Here is a 13,594-nt window from a genome sequence, read left to right on the forward strand (position 1 = left end):
TTCACTGGAGTTTCCACATACAGCACATGCGTCATCTCCATTGTTAAATTTCTTTTTGTAGCTGCGTGTTCTAAGGCACCCTGATCTAGCTTCAAAAAGTAGGGCACTACCTCTTGAGTTATCAAAGAAACCTTCCTTCCTGATCTGCATTTTCCACTTTCGGTATAATTCCACACTATGTTTCTTTTCCATCGAATTTATCCAATTTTTACCTTCTGTGTTTTTCACCTGTTGCTTAATGCTCTTTATTTCTCCGTCCTTGTTACTAGCATACTTATTAGTTAGTTTCCTAGTTCTTTTCCTCCATTGTGAGTCAACGCTTTTTAGGTACAGGTATTTAAATACTTTAGCTGCCCATCTGTTACTGTCCAATTTCCTCAGGCGTTCCTCATATAATATTTTACTCTGAGCTTCCCGTACTTCGAAAGATGCCCAGCCCATATCTCCCTGTACCGCCTCATTTGTAGTTTTGCCGTGGGCACCTAGTGCTAATCGTCCAACGGATCTCTGATTTGTTTCTAATGTCGACTGTACCTCTGATTTTAGGCACAAAACCGCATTTCCGAAAGTAAGTCCGGGCACCATAATTCCTTTCCAAATACCCCTCAAAACCTCATACCTATTGTTTCCCAACAATGCCTTATGCTTCATTATCCCGGCATTCCTTCGCCCTTTGGCCTTAAGTGATTGCTCATGCTTTCCAATGTATGCCAATCCTTCGTTTACCCATACCCCCAGATATTTATATTCTGCTACTCTAGGTATTTCAAGGCCTTGCATTTTAAGACCCTGATCAGTTGAGCCGTTGAAAATCATCAGACCCGACTTAACCGCGCTGAAACTGAAGCCTAGAGCGTCCCCTTTGTCTCCGCAATACTTAACTAGAGTTTGCAATTCTGCCAGACTCTCAGCTAGCAGCACAATATCGTCTAAGACGCTACACGCGCGCCACCTGTCAACAGCATGAATCACTACGACACATGCATGCATGCGCGGCCCGCTACGAAACTCTCACCAACGCGGCGGCGTTCGGCCAAGCGGGGCCGCTCGCCTCGGCACACATTCGTCGTCACCGCTCCATGGTGTCACGCGTTCATGGAAAACGAAAGGCCAACGAAGCTTATGCTATGTCTCATGATGCCCGCACCACCAACTTTTAGCGATAGAACGCGCTATATTTTCAGATTGCTTCCGGATTTACCGAGCTGATAGGCTTAGCGAGTTCGCCTCCTTTGGTTGCCATGGGGACCAGACGGCGGAAAGCGCGGAAGGTTCAAATGAGGTTTCCCGGTCTCGGCCTGGATTGACAATTGGCCGATTTCGTCTTGTCTGACGAAAACGGTTTATATAACCGGTAGTCTTTAGATAGTGTTTGCAGAATAATAGTGCTTTTTGATGAATATGATAGCGTTGTTGGCTTTTATATATTAAAATGCTTTTCCTTGGCTACCGTCCTGGCGCTGCAATCGAGGAACGCAAGCCCGGCTGCGCTGCGTCGGGGAAACCCCTATTCTAAAACTCGGCGCTCGGCTAGCACGTTGCGCTGCCGCGCGCTATTTCCTTGGGGGGCCCCAAGCGTTGGGTCCCCCTATTCCAATGTTTGAACAGACATTGAGTCACATAGACCTCGAACGAAATGTGGACACAAGCGCGTTATCCCAAAACGGTAGGGTGATTTATAATCTGCTTTTGAAGCGAGAGCTACACTACGGTAGCCACTTAGCTTTTCGCCGCGATCGCACTTTTGTTGTGGTCGCATCTTTGAAGGGGTTAACTAGAAGAAGAAGAAGAAGAGAAGAAGAAAGAGAAGAAGAAAAAGAAGAGGAAGAAAAAGAAGAAAATGAAGAAGGAAAAGAAGAAGAAAAAGAAGAGGAAGAAGAGAAAGAAAGAAGAAGAAGAAGAAAAAGAAGAGAACGAAGAAGGAATAGGAGAAGAAAAAGAAGAAGAAAAAGAAGAAGAGAAAGGAGAAGGAAAAGAAGAAGGAAAAGAAAAAGAAGAGAACGAAGAAGGAATAGGAGAAGAAAAAGAAGAAGCAAAAGAAGAAGAGAAAGGAGAAGGAAAAGAAGAAGGAAAAGAAAAAGAAGAGGAAGAAGAGGGAGGCGGTAGCTGGCAGCTGGCGTAACCGAGCACTAACTGGACGTAGGCAGGACTGGTTTCGACAGGAGCTGCCAATTCGAGCCTCTACTTTCATGTGGGAGGGTGATATCACATAGCTACCCAAAACCTTTGCATTCAGTTATCCCTAGACCACGCAGGCACGTTTATAAGGCTTGTTTAAAGCACGGCTTTATATGTTGACTGGTAGCTTACGTTCTCGATCGCGTCATCACGACGGTGGGAGTAAAAACAGAGAGAAAAAGGCGCCGTAGTGGAGTGCTTCAGACCACCGCGCAACCGATGCTTTCGCCTCATCGCACTGTAGCGGTCAAAAATGCCCCTTATGACATAAATAAAGCTGAAATCATAGAGTAAACTATTATATGTGCAAAAGCCATGCCTTCTTTCAAGCCGAACCTAAGCGTAGTCATGCAGATATAGCTCTCGTGTAACTCCAGGTTTGATCACAATCTAAGCCACACCAAATATTTATTGCATGGTGCGTACATTGCGGTGATGACTATAGTTGCACGATACGAAAAGTCTTACTTTTACCATGCGTCAGTACTTTCTTCTGTAGACTACGCCAGAAGACATTGCTCGTAAAGACAGGGCTACAGAAGAAAGGGACGTTTTTGTTTTGGTGAAATATTCCTTTTACGTTGCAGAAATAAGTGAGGTTTACATCGTCTGTGCTGTCGTCTCGACGCTGAGAAGTCTGTTGATGAACCTCTTTGATTTCCTGATGTATGCACCTTTAGGAAAACTAACAACGGATTCGCGCAGTTGTGTAATAGATATCTATTTTCTGGCAAATGGTTAATGACGGCATGGAACATCTTACGAGACAGACTAAACCGGAGAAGAACTCCTTCACAGTGGTATCCTCAGCCTTAACACCGCTACAGAGCTCTTACTGAAAAGTATTACATGCCTCTTAATAAAAGTGTGAAAGAGCACTGCACAAGGGTTGAGGGGAGGGAAGTGGAGCTCCAGTTTGCAGGTTGAGCCAACGTTTCTACAAGTGGACTTGTTTTTGTCTGGGCAAAGCGATTAGCACTGGACGATCATCACTGTCCAGACGAAGACAAGTCCATTCGTCGAAACGTTGGCCTGACCTGCGAACTGAGGCTCCCCCCCCCCCTCCCCTCTACTTTTGCTCAGTGCTTTTTCATACCGTGTAAGCCATCTTCTTCTCCTCGTTCTACCTCTTCAAAAAAGCTTAGTTAATTATTTAGTTGTAACAATGTATGCGCTGTCGTAAAAATATGATGCGGTGGTGGCCGAAACAGAGGTAGTAGCTGAAAACAGAACAGCGCTTTTTGCATTGCCAGTATTTTGAATCTTACTCGGGGCTGAAGCATTTTTCTGCTACATATAATTCACACGTAGACGTTCAGACAGTTTGGTCACAAATCAATCCGTCGAATTTCCCTCACGCTTTTGGGTTTTGCAATTTTGAAGTGAAAGCTTCACTACGCCGTGTAAAGCCAAGGTCAGCGTGCCGGGCGCAGGCCTCAACTGCGCATGCGCCCCACCCTTCCGCTTCGTCCTTTCACCTGACTTGCTCTTCTTGTGTTCCAAATCTTGCTTCCCGTCTTCTTGAAAATATCTGATAGTGTATGGTGACTTAGAAAGGATGACCAAGCAAACGATGCCACTGTGTCTTTGTTGGTATTGGGATATAGAATGGTGAGCGAAAGCAGCAGCGTTATCACTACAGATTCAAGGATTGCAGCTAGCAGCCTCTATGACGTAACCTATGAAATATTATACATGCTCTGAAAAAAAAAAGCCTTTTAATGCGGCCATTTGCGTTTGACAACAAAGGCATATATCTATTGAAGTATGCGAAAAATTCGATAATTGTTCAACAGATAATTTACAGACGCTGAAACAGGGAACCAGCGACGCGAGTCTAAAGCCTCTAACTTTTATTTGGTCCGAAGTCGACATCAAATAATGCTATAGTTGCTGCTTTTTAAGTTGTATTAGAACAATTGTTTCAGTATGTTAGTCCTATTTCTTTCACCTAACCGCACTTGACGCGCTGTTTTCAAAACATGCTAGTCGATATTGTAAACAATTTATCGCTTTTCAAAAGCGCGGTGCTGTTTACTGAAAATGTTTGCTGCGTTCAGCGCAGCTTTGCAGCAATTCAACGCAACCAGCATCTCTTCAGCGGCGCAGGCAATCGAAGTTTGTTGGCGCAGATATTTGAAACGGGGTGTAGCCAGGTACATATCTTTATTTCTCCTCTGACATCAGCCGCTTGAGTTCCAGTGACGAGACTTCGTTCTGCGAAAAAAACAAATAAAAAACAGAAACACGTTGTAGTCAGGGTTTTCCACCAGTACACAATCCACCTTCACAAAATGTGGCGCCCTCTGGGAGTGGTTAAAAATTCCTCTGCTACTGGTTGAAAACGTCCTTGGCGCCAGAGAAATGACGGTGTGTGTTCTAGACAGCTACCGCCATCTGTCGCATACGCCAGTCACGAATATTAACTACACATGGCCTCCGTGATAAGTTACGGCTGCGTCGATCACGGAGGCCAGGAACTGCGCATGTGCAGCTTGGGCTGGTGGTTGGTTTTCAACCAGGGGAGAGCAGCGCATGCGCAGAGCGGCCTTGTGATAAAGGCGGATCGTTTTGTTTCTGCGCCGCAATGAGCGAAATGTGCAGGAGCAAATTGTTGATTGCGTTCAGTCTGGTAAGAAAGCTTGGAAACTGCTCGGTCTTTTGTGGAGGTGAGTACCCCAGAGGATTTCATTCGAAACCGTTCTGGGTGACATTTTTGGCCCTATAATTTTGACGGAGACTGCGCATTTCTTTGCTCACTACATATACGCCATGCGCAGCGCCTATAGGGGCGCCACTGAAAGCCGCCTAGCGGCGGCCGTCGGAACCCGAGGCGGGCCTCATGCGGCAAGCCTGGCCGTGGTGCGCGTGTGCGATCTGCCGTTTGTGCGCGTCTCGCGGGCACTTCCGCGGTGACAGTGTGCGCAAGGGGATCGCCCTTTATAATAGCGGACATGTGTTTGATATCACGGCCGTCTGAAACTGCATCGCCTCCATATGCATCAAGTGTCTCCTGCAGACTGGCGTAAACAAGGTTGCGTATATATACGAAGTGCAGCTCATTTTGGGTGCCCCGCTTTCATTATAACGCCACCCTAATTCGTTCATTCCTTGACCTATGAACGAATGCTCTTTCTTTGCTTCATGGTACACGCTTGCTTCGTTTACATGCAATAAATTGCTACAGAAAACTAGGTAGCGTCTTCGAAACTGCGAGCGGTTTCGTAGCGGTGCGACCGCAGGAAAAGCCAGCGAGCTTGCAAATTCTGAGCATCAGATAAATAGCGCATATTGGGCTCCTGTAGCAAGAGTTCAGATTTTTCATGCTTGCGCTTTACCACTGCCTGTACGGCATGGATTTCACGTATTCCGTCGTCAAAAAGGCAGATCGGGTAGATAATTTCATGGGGGAATGAGATATCAGCATATCAGACAAGCCGCATCACAGGTTAGCCAAGAGCATATTAGATTTAAACTTTATATCCTATTTTATTATTGTAATATCATGTTGATTTCATTTGTATCACCCTCGCGCCCAACTGCAGAATTACAGCGCGCTTTATAACAAGCTCTAGAACATTTAGATTGAATATCAAGTACAGCGACATGTTATGTTTTCGTAATCTTGCCAGCCAACAAGAACACTGGCTCTGGTCTTCAAAGTAATTGCATGGCAAGTCTCAAAACGCATATTGGAAAATGTCTGTTCAATAACCTGCCGCAGCGGCTCAGGCTACTGAGGAAGATCGAGTTATCAGGACCGAAGTCGACCGCGCCGTCCGCGTTTAAGTGGAGGCGAAACGCAAAATGTAACCGTGTGCTGTGCGATGTCAATGCACGCTAAAGATTGTCTGGCTAAGCATTTAACAAATCTAATGCGTATTGTATATTCCCGGTAGCGGAGTCAACCAAATTTAAACAAGAAGTGTTCATGGAAGGTGCAATGACAAGCAGAAAACACTAAAAACATAGTTATCAATAGTTATCACTCAGCCACACGGTAAATTTAATACCTTTTCCATCGAATGACGTTCGTTCAAAATGATATTTGTTTGCTGCTACCCGAGAAAATAAAATGACATTCGATGAAAACGACCTTAGGTATCGAATGAGTTTGAGGTACTCATCCGAATGCGATCAACGAGGAAATGTGTTATCTCGACGCCAGAGACTCGATGAGAAGATACACCCAAAATAAACTACAAACATGCCACCTGCAATAAATTCTACTGTGCTCCTATAATTGTGCAGCTTGTCATGTTTGTGAAATATGCCAAATGCCATCGTAAAAAAAAAAGAAAAAACTGGCACCCATTGCTGCCAGCCAATCCGTAGCCACCGCACCCAGCGTGGGCGGAACAGGTCGCTCCTGCTGCCGCGGTCTGTCGGCGCCGAGTTGCCGACACGGCGAATTTCTTTCGCCACCTTCAGAAACGCATGCTCTGTTGATTATGGATAATAAGCGCCTAATTTCATGAAGGAATAAAAAAAATTACTATTTCCAAAGCGCTTCCAGCTACGGCTTTGATGTGAAACCGTTTAGGCGTTTAGGCATAGCGACGACTAGGGCCTAGCACGCGGCCAGAGCGCCGTCGTCGGCTGCTTTCGCGGGAAGCGTCGTTGCGGTAAGCTCGCGGTATCCGATGTGGCAATCGTTACGAATTTGCCATATGTTTTCTTGATGAGGACAAGCTAGGGCATTTTTCGACGGGCCTTAATACGCCGAGCGAACGATCTGGCGAAAACGTACGGGAGTCAACGGGGCTGTAGTATGCTGCGCCATAGGGCGATACTCGAAGGTTCTATAGAAGCGCCTTCGGAGAGTACACTAGATACTGCCTATTTTACGTGTTGATCTTGACACTTGCTTTAGTGCGCAAAGTGTACGCGTTGTTGAAACTCGTACGCGTTTCGCAGTCGAGCGCAGACGTGTGCACCTTCCGTGCCCTTTCGTAAACAAACGCCGCCGACATTGCCGCTGACTTCGTAATTGATAGTCCTAATCAACAGGTTGGTTCCAAGGCATGCAAGACAGGAATGTCAATTTAAAGGCTGCTTTCGTTTACAGCGCAGTGATCTTCGCAACATATTGAAGGCGCACCAACATTTGCATGTCAATCGCAGTTACCATACTTTGGAAATGGCATTAGCTTTGGTCGTGTAGCAGCGCGTCGAAAAAAAATGGCATTAACCTGAACAAATGTCATTCGGTGCGATTGCTTGCTTTCTGCTTCGAAAAACCACGATTCACGGCCACCGTCGTTCTCGTGAAGCATCACTGGAAACTTATACAAACGTGTTCCTGGCAAGGTTTTATGTCTGTTTGAAAAATCAACTACGCAGCAATTCTTCCCGGACATTGCTAAAGATTGACAGCGGCGTTATATCAGTTAAACCACGACCAAAGACGAAAACGCGACGCGCGCGCATAGAGGCTGACATGAACAGCGCCCGACCGAGCCCGCCTACGCTTTGCGGCTTAGGCGACAGGCGGCGTTGTCGGCGTTTTGCGCATCGCCTATACCGGAACAGACACAACACTACTCAATTCTAGAACTGTGAAAAATCATTTAATTATGAGGGAACTGCGGAATATTGTGTATCGTAAGTTAAATATTAAAAATACCTTACAGACCCCAGTTTGGAGCGTAGAGTAGTGGATGGGGAGGTAAAAACGGTAAACGTATGCATAACATTAGACACCAACGAAACGCAGAAAGATTAAAATGAACTGCCAGCTAAAAATAATCTAAAAACACAGTATACACATCGAAACCTATCATGCAAAAATATAAGACAGAAAGAGAAAATATCAAATGCAACATAAGAAGTACTGTAAAATAAAGAAGAGAAATGAAACTGAACAATAGGAAAAGCCAACAAGAAAACCAGGGCACGTGTTGATGGTTAACTCTAAGCTGTCGATGCATAGGAAAAAGTTGCCATTGAAGCTCTTCTTACACTCAGAGTAAATAGTTTAATCTGGCATAGAAAAAAATGGACGATATTTTCGAAACATATTTGAGGTAACTATGGAATATTTTGAGATACTATTAGGATCCTATTGACAAAAAGAGTCTAAGATCACGGCGCGTATGAAGTTCTTCCTGCCCTAACAACAAGTAAGCGAACCTACAAGGAAAATCAATGGAGTGCGTTTGTGGAAATCATTACTAAAAACCGAAGGCCTACCCAGGGAAATTCTGTAAATATATTGAATGTTAAAGTGATTTTAAACAGCAGGTTAAGAATTACGCTCAGAAATGTCTCATTAAAAAAATTGGGGGTGTTTAAGCATGTCTTGAACCTAGTGCGCCTTCTTTTTCATCTTTCTCTTCTTGTTTCGTTTCTTTCTTCTTTTTCTTTTCCTTATCATTCTCCTTATTCTTCTTTTTCTTCTTTCCTCCGCCAACACCTGGCCGAGCTCTCGGTCTATAGGAAGCCCAAGCTCAAGTTTTGCCGCGCGATGGCAGCGCCGCATTCCTGGCGTGGTGGCGAAATGTGAAATGATGGGGCTTCGCCGGAGCAGACGCTCCGCTAGCTTCCTGTGTACGAGCGGCGATCGCGTTCCGCCTGGCGGTTATTTGGCAATACAAAAACGCTTCCGCTGGTACGAAACGGATGTACTAAGTAGCATTGTGTTATGGTAAGCCACAATAGCAGGCGAAGCACCAAAAGACGAGGCTCACGTGTGAAACTTTGCAGAAGCGTCCCTGCAAGACCTGTTTTCCAACCGCATGACAGCGTTCTGAGAAGTCTCGCGTTCTTTTTGGAAACGAAAAGAGCCAATTTCCCCTTTATTCGTAAACTCAGAAATGTTGACAGTTGACAAAGACGGCTCGGAGAGGCATCAAAAAAGTACAGTGGTTTAACACCATGCATGTGAAGAGGATGGAGGATTATCCTGCTCTTCGCTCCCCGCGTGTCTAGTTTTGCCGATTTTTTGTGCTCTCTCCCTGCTTTGTGAGTGCTCCGAAAGCAACCAAATCAACAGAAGCGACGTCAGCGATCGAGACTGATGTGTGAAAGTGCCCTAAGTGTCCACAGCTGCCTTTTCATTTTTAGATTGACCGAGAATATATCTAGGAACGCGGTCTTTTTTTTTTCGGGGGTGGGGGCGGTGTTGGAAAACAAGCCTCGCTGAGGCGCTTTTACAGATTTTCGCAAATTGGCCAATAAGTGAACCAATTATTATTATTATTATTATTATTATTATTATTATTATTATTATTATTATTATTATTATTATTATTATTATTATTATTATTATTATTATTATTATTATTATTATTATTATTATTAACAAAGATATGTCGGAAGTGCAGTAAAAAGTGATCCAAGCTATGGTTCGACTGACCCTACTCGCACGGAGCACCCCATTCGCGTCACAGGGTTCGTGAGTGCAAACCAAATATCATAAATGAAGCACGACCATTTAATAAGAACCGAAATAAAAGACTATGTAGTACAAGCTTGGATTTCACCTGCCTTCCGAGCCAGTGAGCCGGTTATGTCGCGTGCAGCGCACGGAGCACGCATGTACTTATGAGATTGCTAGCGTTCTTGTCTTTGAAGAAACACCTCCTTCGGACTATATACTTATTCTTCTACTGCAAGATTACCCTTTTGGTAACGCCGTAATAACAAAAAACAAATCCGTATATAGATCGCATGCTACAGGCCAAAACGATGGTCAACGATCGGGCCACTTTATTTCACAGTACTGATGATACTTTAGCAGTTTTTAAACATATTATAAACTACAATATAATTACACAGCGGACGTACCTCGAGATACACTTCCTACGTTTTTGCTAACGTGGGACGCATTCACAATCAATATTTACTCATCCCCGTTTGTTGTCTGCTCTACACTACAGACGTGAATAAAAAGTTTCCCGCCTATAATTAAGTATCCTTCATGAAAATACACGTCAGATTGCTCAATCAAGACGGAATGCAGGTGGCATGTCGCGGTGCGCCTGCGGGGGCGCGTCAAGGCGCGTGCTCGTGCGGGAGAGAGCGCGCGCGGCGCACGCCGTGAAGACAGCGAGCTGACCCGGCGGCATCCAGTGTGAATCGTTTTTTTGTGGCTCTGGACTAAGGGCCCACTTACGTTAGCTTTGTTTTTGTCTTAATTGAATAAAGTTTATTCACTCACTCACAAAGCAACGCGAGACGTATGCACGTGCGCGGAAGCGAGCGAGCGAAAGGAGAAAACTTGCACGGGATGCCTATAATAGGTGGTGCCGCCGCGTGTATCCCCAGTTTATATTTTTCTGTCAGAGATGGCGCTTCCTGTCAGGAGCAGCAGCGCCGCTCGACGGTGCTTTGGAAGCCTATACCGTGACAGTTGCTAGGCAACACGGTCACGTGGCAAGATGCCCTGGTGTGACGCCGATGGCTTGAAAACCTAGTGCAGTGTGCTTTCGCTACAAAAGATACAGACTCTAGGAATTTACGGAAGGCTGTTTTGGGATAGAGCCACAACATAAAATTATGACAGGTTGCGTGTGCTGCTCATACAAGTACTACCAGTGAACAGGCAAAAAAGCCACTATTTCCCGAACATTCCTTATCTGCGGCCAGCAAAACACACAACTGGTAGGTAATGCAATTAATCATCAGTGAAACACTTTATAGTAAACCTACAGACATAATCTTGCAAAGTGGTCTTCTGAATCATGCGCATAGAACACTAATGTAATTTTTCCAAAGCGCTAAAATAGCATGTACTTAGAAAAAAAAGACAAGGATCGGAAGTAGTTCCAACCAGATTTTTTGTTTGTGAGAACGAAAGTGCTTGGTACATATCTACACTCCCTCGTTCCACCTCTATGTTGTCATATGAGTGCTGTGAACATGTAAAAAGCACCAGCGCTTTCACGGAATAAAGTAGTTGTATATAACACTTGCTCTTGTCTGTTCTTTCTCTGTTCGTGCTGTTTTAGCGACTTACAAAAAATGAACTTGCATCAACTAGCCCGACTCGCCCCACTCTAAACATGAAACTGATAACTGTGGTAGATATGAAAATGTACACCCCTCCGCAAAAGTAGAGAGACCACGCGAATCACTGCAATTAACATTTTTCTGTATAAAAACAATGCACCTGACAAATTTTCTTGGGCGAGATGGCAAGCATATTAGTGAGGCCACCCTATGCATAACTTGAAAATAACAGCTGGCTTGTAGTTTTGTCAAAACGCGTGGTCTCATCCACGTTTGCGCACAGGTGTACGTGCGAAGGGGAAGAAGAAGCTTTCGTGCGCTGTCTTCAGTGACATCCCTGTCGGTGTGCGCTGGACCTGCTTGTACGCGGGCGGTTCCTGCCGTGCTTCTAGACTGAGTCCCAGTACCTCTAATAAACCCCCATCCTACATTTTGTTGGAGTCGCGGGTTAGAAACGTCAATCCTGGAGCTCCGTAGCTGCACTCTTCCTGCCCCTACAATGCCAGACAACGTCCAACATCAAGGCATGTAGGCGGGTCCAACTGTCACTTGCGCAGACTCCCTTCACCAGCGGGACCAGGCTATCTTCAGTGGAACCGATGAGCATCATGTCGAATATTGGCTCATTTGTTACGAACGGGTGAGCCCCTACAATAAATGGGACGACGAGATGAAATTGAACAACGTAATGTTTTATCTCACCGGCGTGGAAAACTTGTGGTGCCGCAACCATGAAAGCGACTTTTGTGCGTGGGCTGAATTGAAGACAACGCTCACAGAAGTCATTGGTTTCGCATAGAAAGGAGACCAGTGAATATAGACGCAAGACAAGAAAAAAGAAGGCGCACACCACAACGCTGGACTAGCAACTGATTTACTCCAATGAAGAATTGCTCATTTTAAAATAACTTCCTGCCTGCGCACACACCCTACAGACAATATACTTCGCGCACTGCATGGTGAAATGGCTACTATAATGATAAAAACTTGCACTCCTTTTCGGTGATAATCACGGATGGCTCACTGACGCCTTTCTGCTTATTCTTTGTGATCAGGAAAACTCACGTTTAGGTTTCCCCCGACCGATAATGCTCGTAGTGTGAAAACTAGAACATTTGCAGTCCTACATGCAAGGCTAAATTGCTGCCTGTGCCAGTGCCCAAAGTTGTGCGTTGTTGCCCCAGGCGCTCATTCAAGCATGCTCCAGTTTGGCCTTTGGTCATTGGTCTTCCGGCTTTCAGGAAATTGCACGCCGAGCAGCGCTGGCGTGAACGGTCGGAGCAGGTCGGCAAAAGCTTTACAAGCTGTATAAAAGAAGTCAACGACCTGTGTAAACGTGTGGGCGCCAACATGTCAGATACTGCAAAGATCAAACACATCTTGAAGGGTATTGATGATTAAGCCTTCCAGATGTTGGCAGCATGCGACTTGCGTGCCGTCACTGAAGTCTCCACACTTTGCCAGAGCTTCGAGGAGCTGCGCAAGCAAAGGGTGTTGACGCGTCAGCCCCAAGCACAGGTTGACTCGCTTGCCAGACAGACGCCTGTAGCCAACAACCCATCGTTCCTGCAGCAAATTAAAGCATTTATTCATGAAGAGGTGGCGCGTCCGCTGTCTCTGCTTCCTTGCCTTAAAGAGCAGCCACACCATTTGGTCCCGGCATTGGGTCTGGCTATTCAGGAGCAGGTTGCTGAGGCACTTTCATCTGTTCATCCGCCATCATTTGTCGCTGCTGCTTCTTTGACTAACGCCGACACTGTTCCAAAACCTGTCGCCACTCCTATGACCTATGATGATGTCATCCCAAGGCCTGTCGCCGGTTCGCGGATCCCTTGACTTACGCCGACATCGTTGCATTACCTCGGCAGCCAACGTACACTCTACCGTCAGTGCCTGTGCAAGGGCCAGTACTCTATTTTCGACCGGCTCCAAGACCGTGCAATTCCTGGCGCATTACAGATAACCGGCCAATTTGCTACACTTGGGGGCTGGCCGGGCATATTTCCCGCCATTGCTGAAACCATCTCCCAGTATCAGCACCACCTATCCAAGGTTCTGGCCACTGGTGTTCGACGCCTCAGTATTCCGCGTCTACTGAGCCTCTAGCAAGCCGTCATTTGTCACCAGACCACTCAGCCATCTCCGACCGCCGTTTACCGTCGCCGCGACGCCGCTCTATCTCTCCGATGTGACGTCGACCTAACGCTCCACGTGAGGAAAACTAGAAGCCGCTGTTCCTGAGGCGAGAACTTCGACCCCGTCGAACTTCCCTAGTCCTCGTCTATCGCCAGCCAACTTTATTGAAATTTTGGTCGAGGGTGTTTCTGTCATGGCCCTAAATGATACTGGTTGGTTGGTTGGTTCATAGGAAGGGAAAGGCGCAGTATCTGTCACACTTGCTCTGTGGACACCTGAACCGCGCCGTAAGGGAAGGGATGAAGGTGGGAGTGAAAGTGGATAGAGA

The 13,594-nt window shown here is 45.9% G+C and overlaps 1 protein-coding gene across 1 annotated transcript in view; it reads right to left on the minus strand.

Moving 5' to 3' along the window:
• Positions 1-4,028: 4,028 nt before the first annotated feature.
• The window catches only part of LOC146209216 (sodium-coupled monocarboxylate transporter 1-like), a 110,482-nt gene continuing 100,916 nt past the window's right edge, over positions 4,029-13,594 (minus strand). Inside the window, exon 16 of the mRNA XM_084587372.1 lies at positions 4,029-4,395. Within this exon, the coding sequence (XP_084443498.1) occupies positions 4,345-4,395 (51 nt within the window). The 3' untranslated portion in view covers positions 4,029-4,344. The remainder of the gene's footprint in view (positions 4,396-13,594) is intronic.

This window comes from Amblyomma maculatum, chromosome 1 (assembly GCF_055883805.1).
Source record: "Amblyomma maculatum isolate TAMU_Amacu chromosome 1, ASM5588380v1, whole genome shotgun sequence".
In the NCBI taxonomy this organism is placed as follows: Eukaryota; Metazoa; Arthropoda; class Arachnida; order Ixodida; family Ixodidae; genus Amblyomma; species Amblyomma maculatum.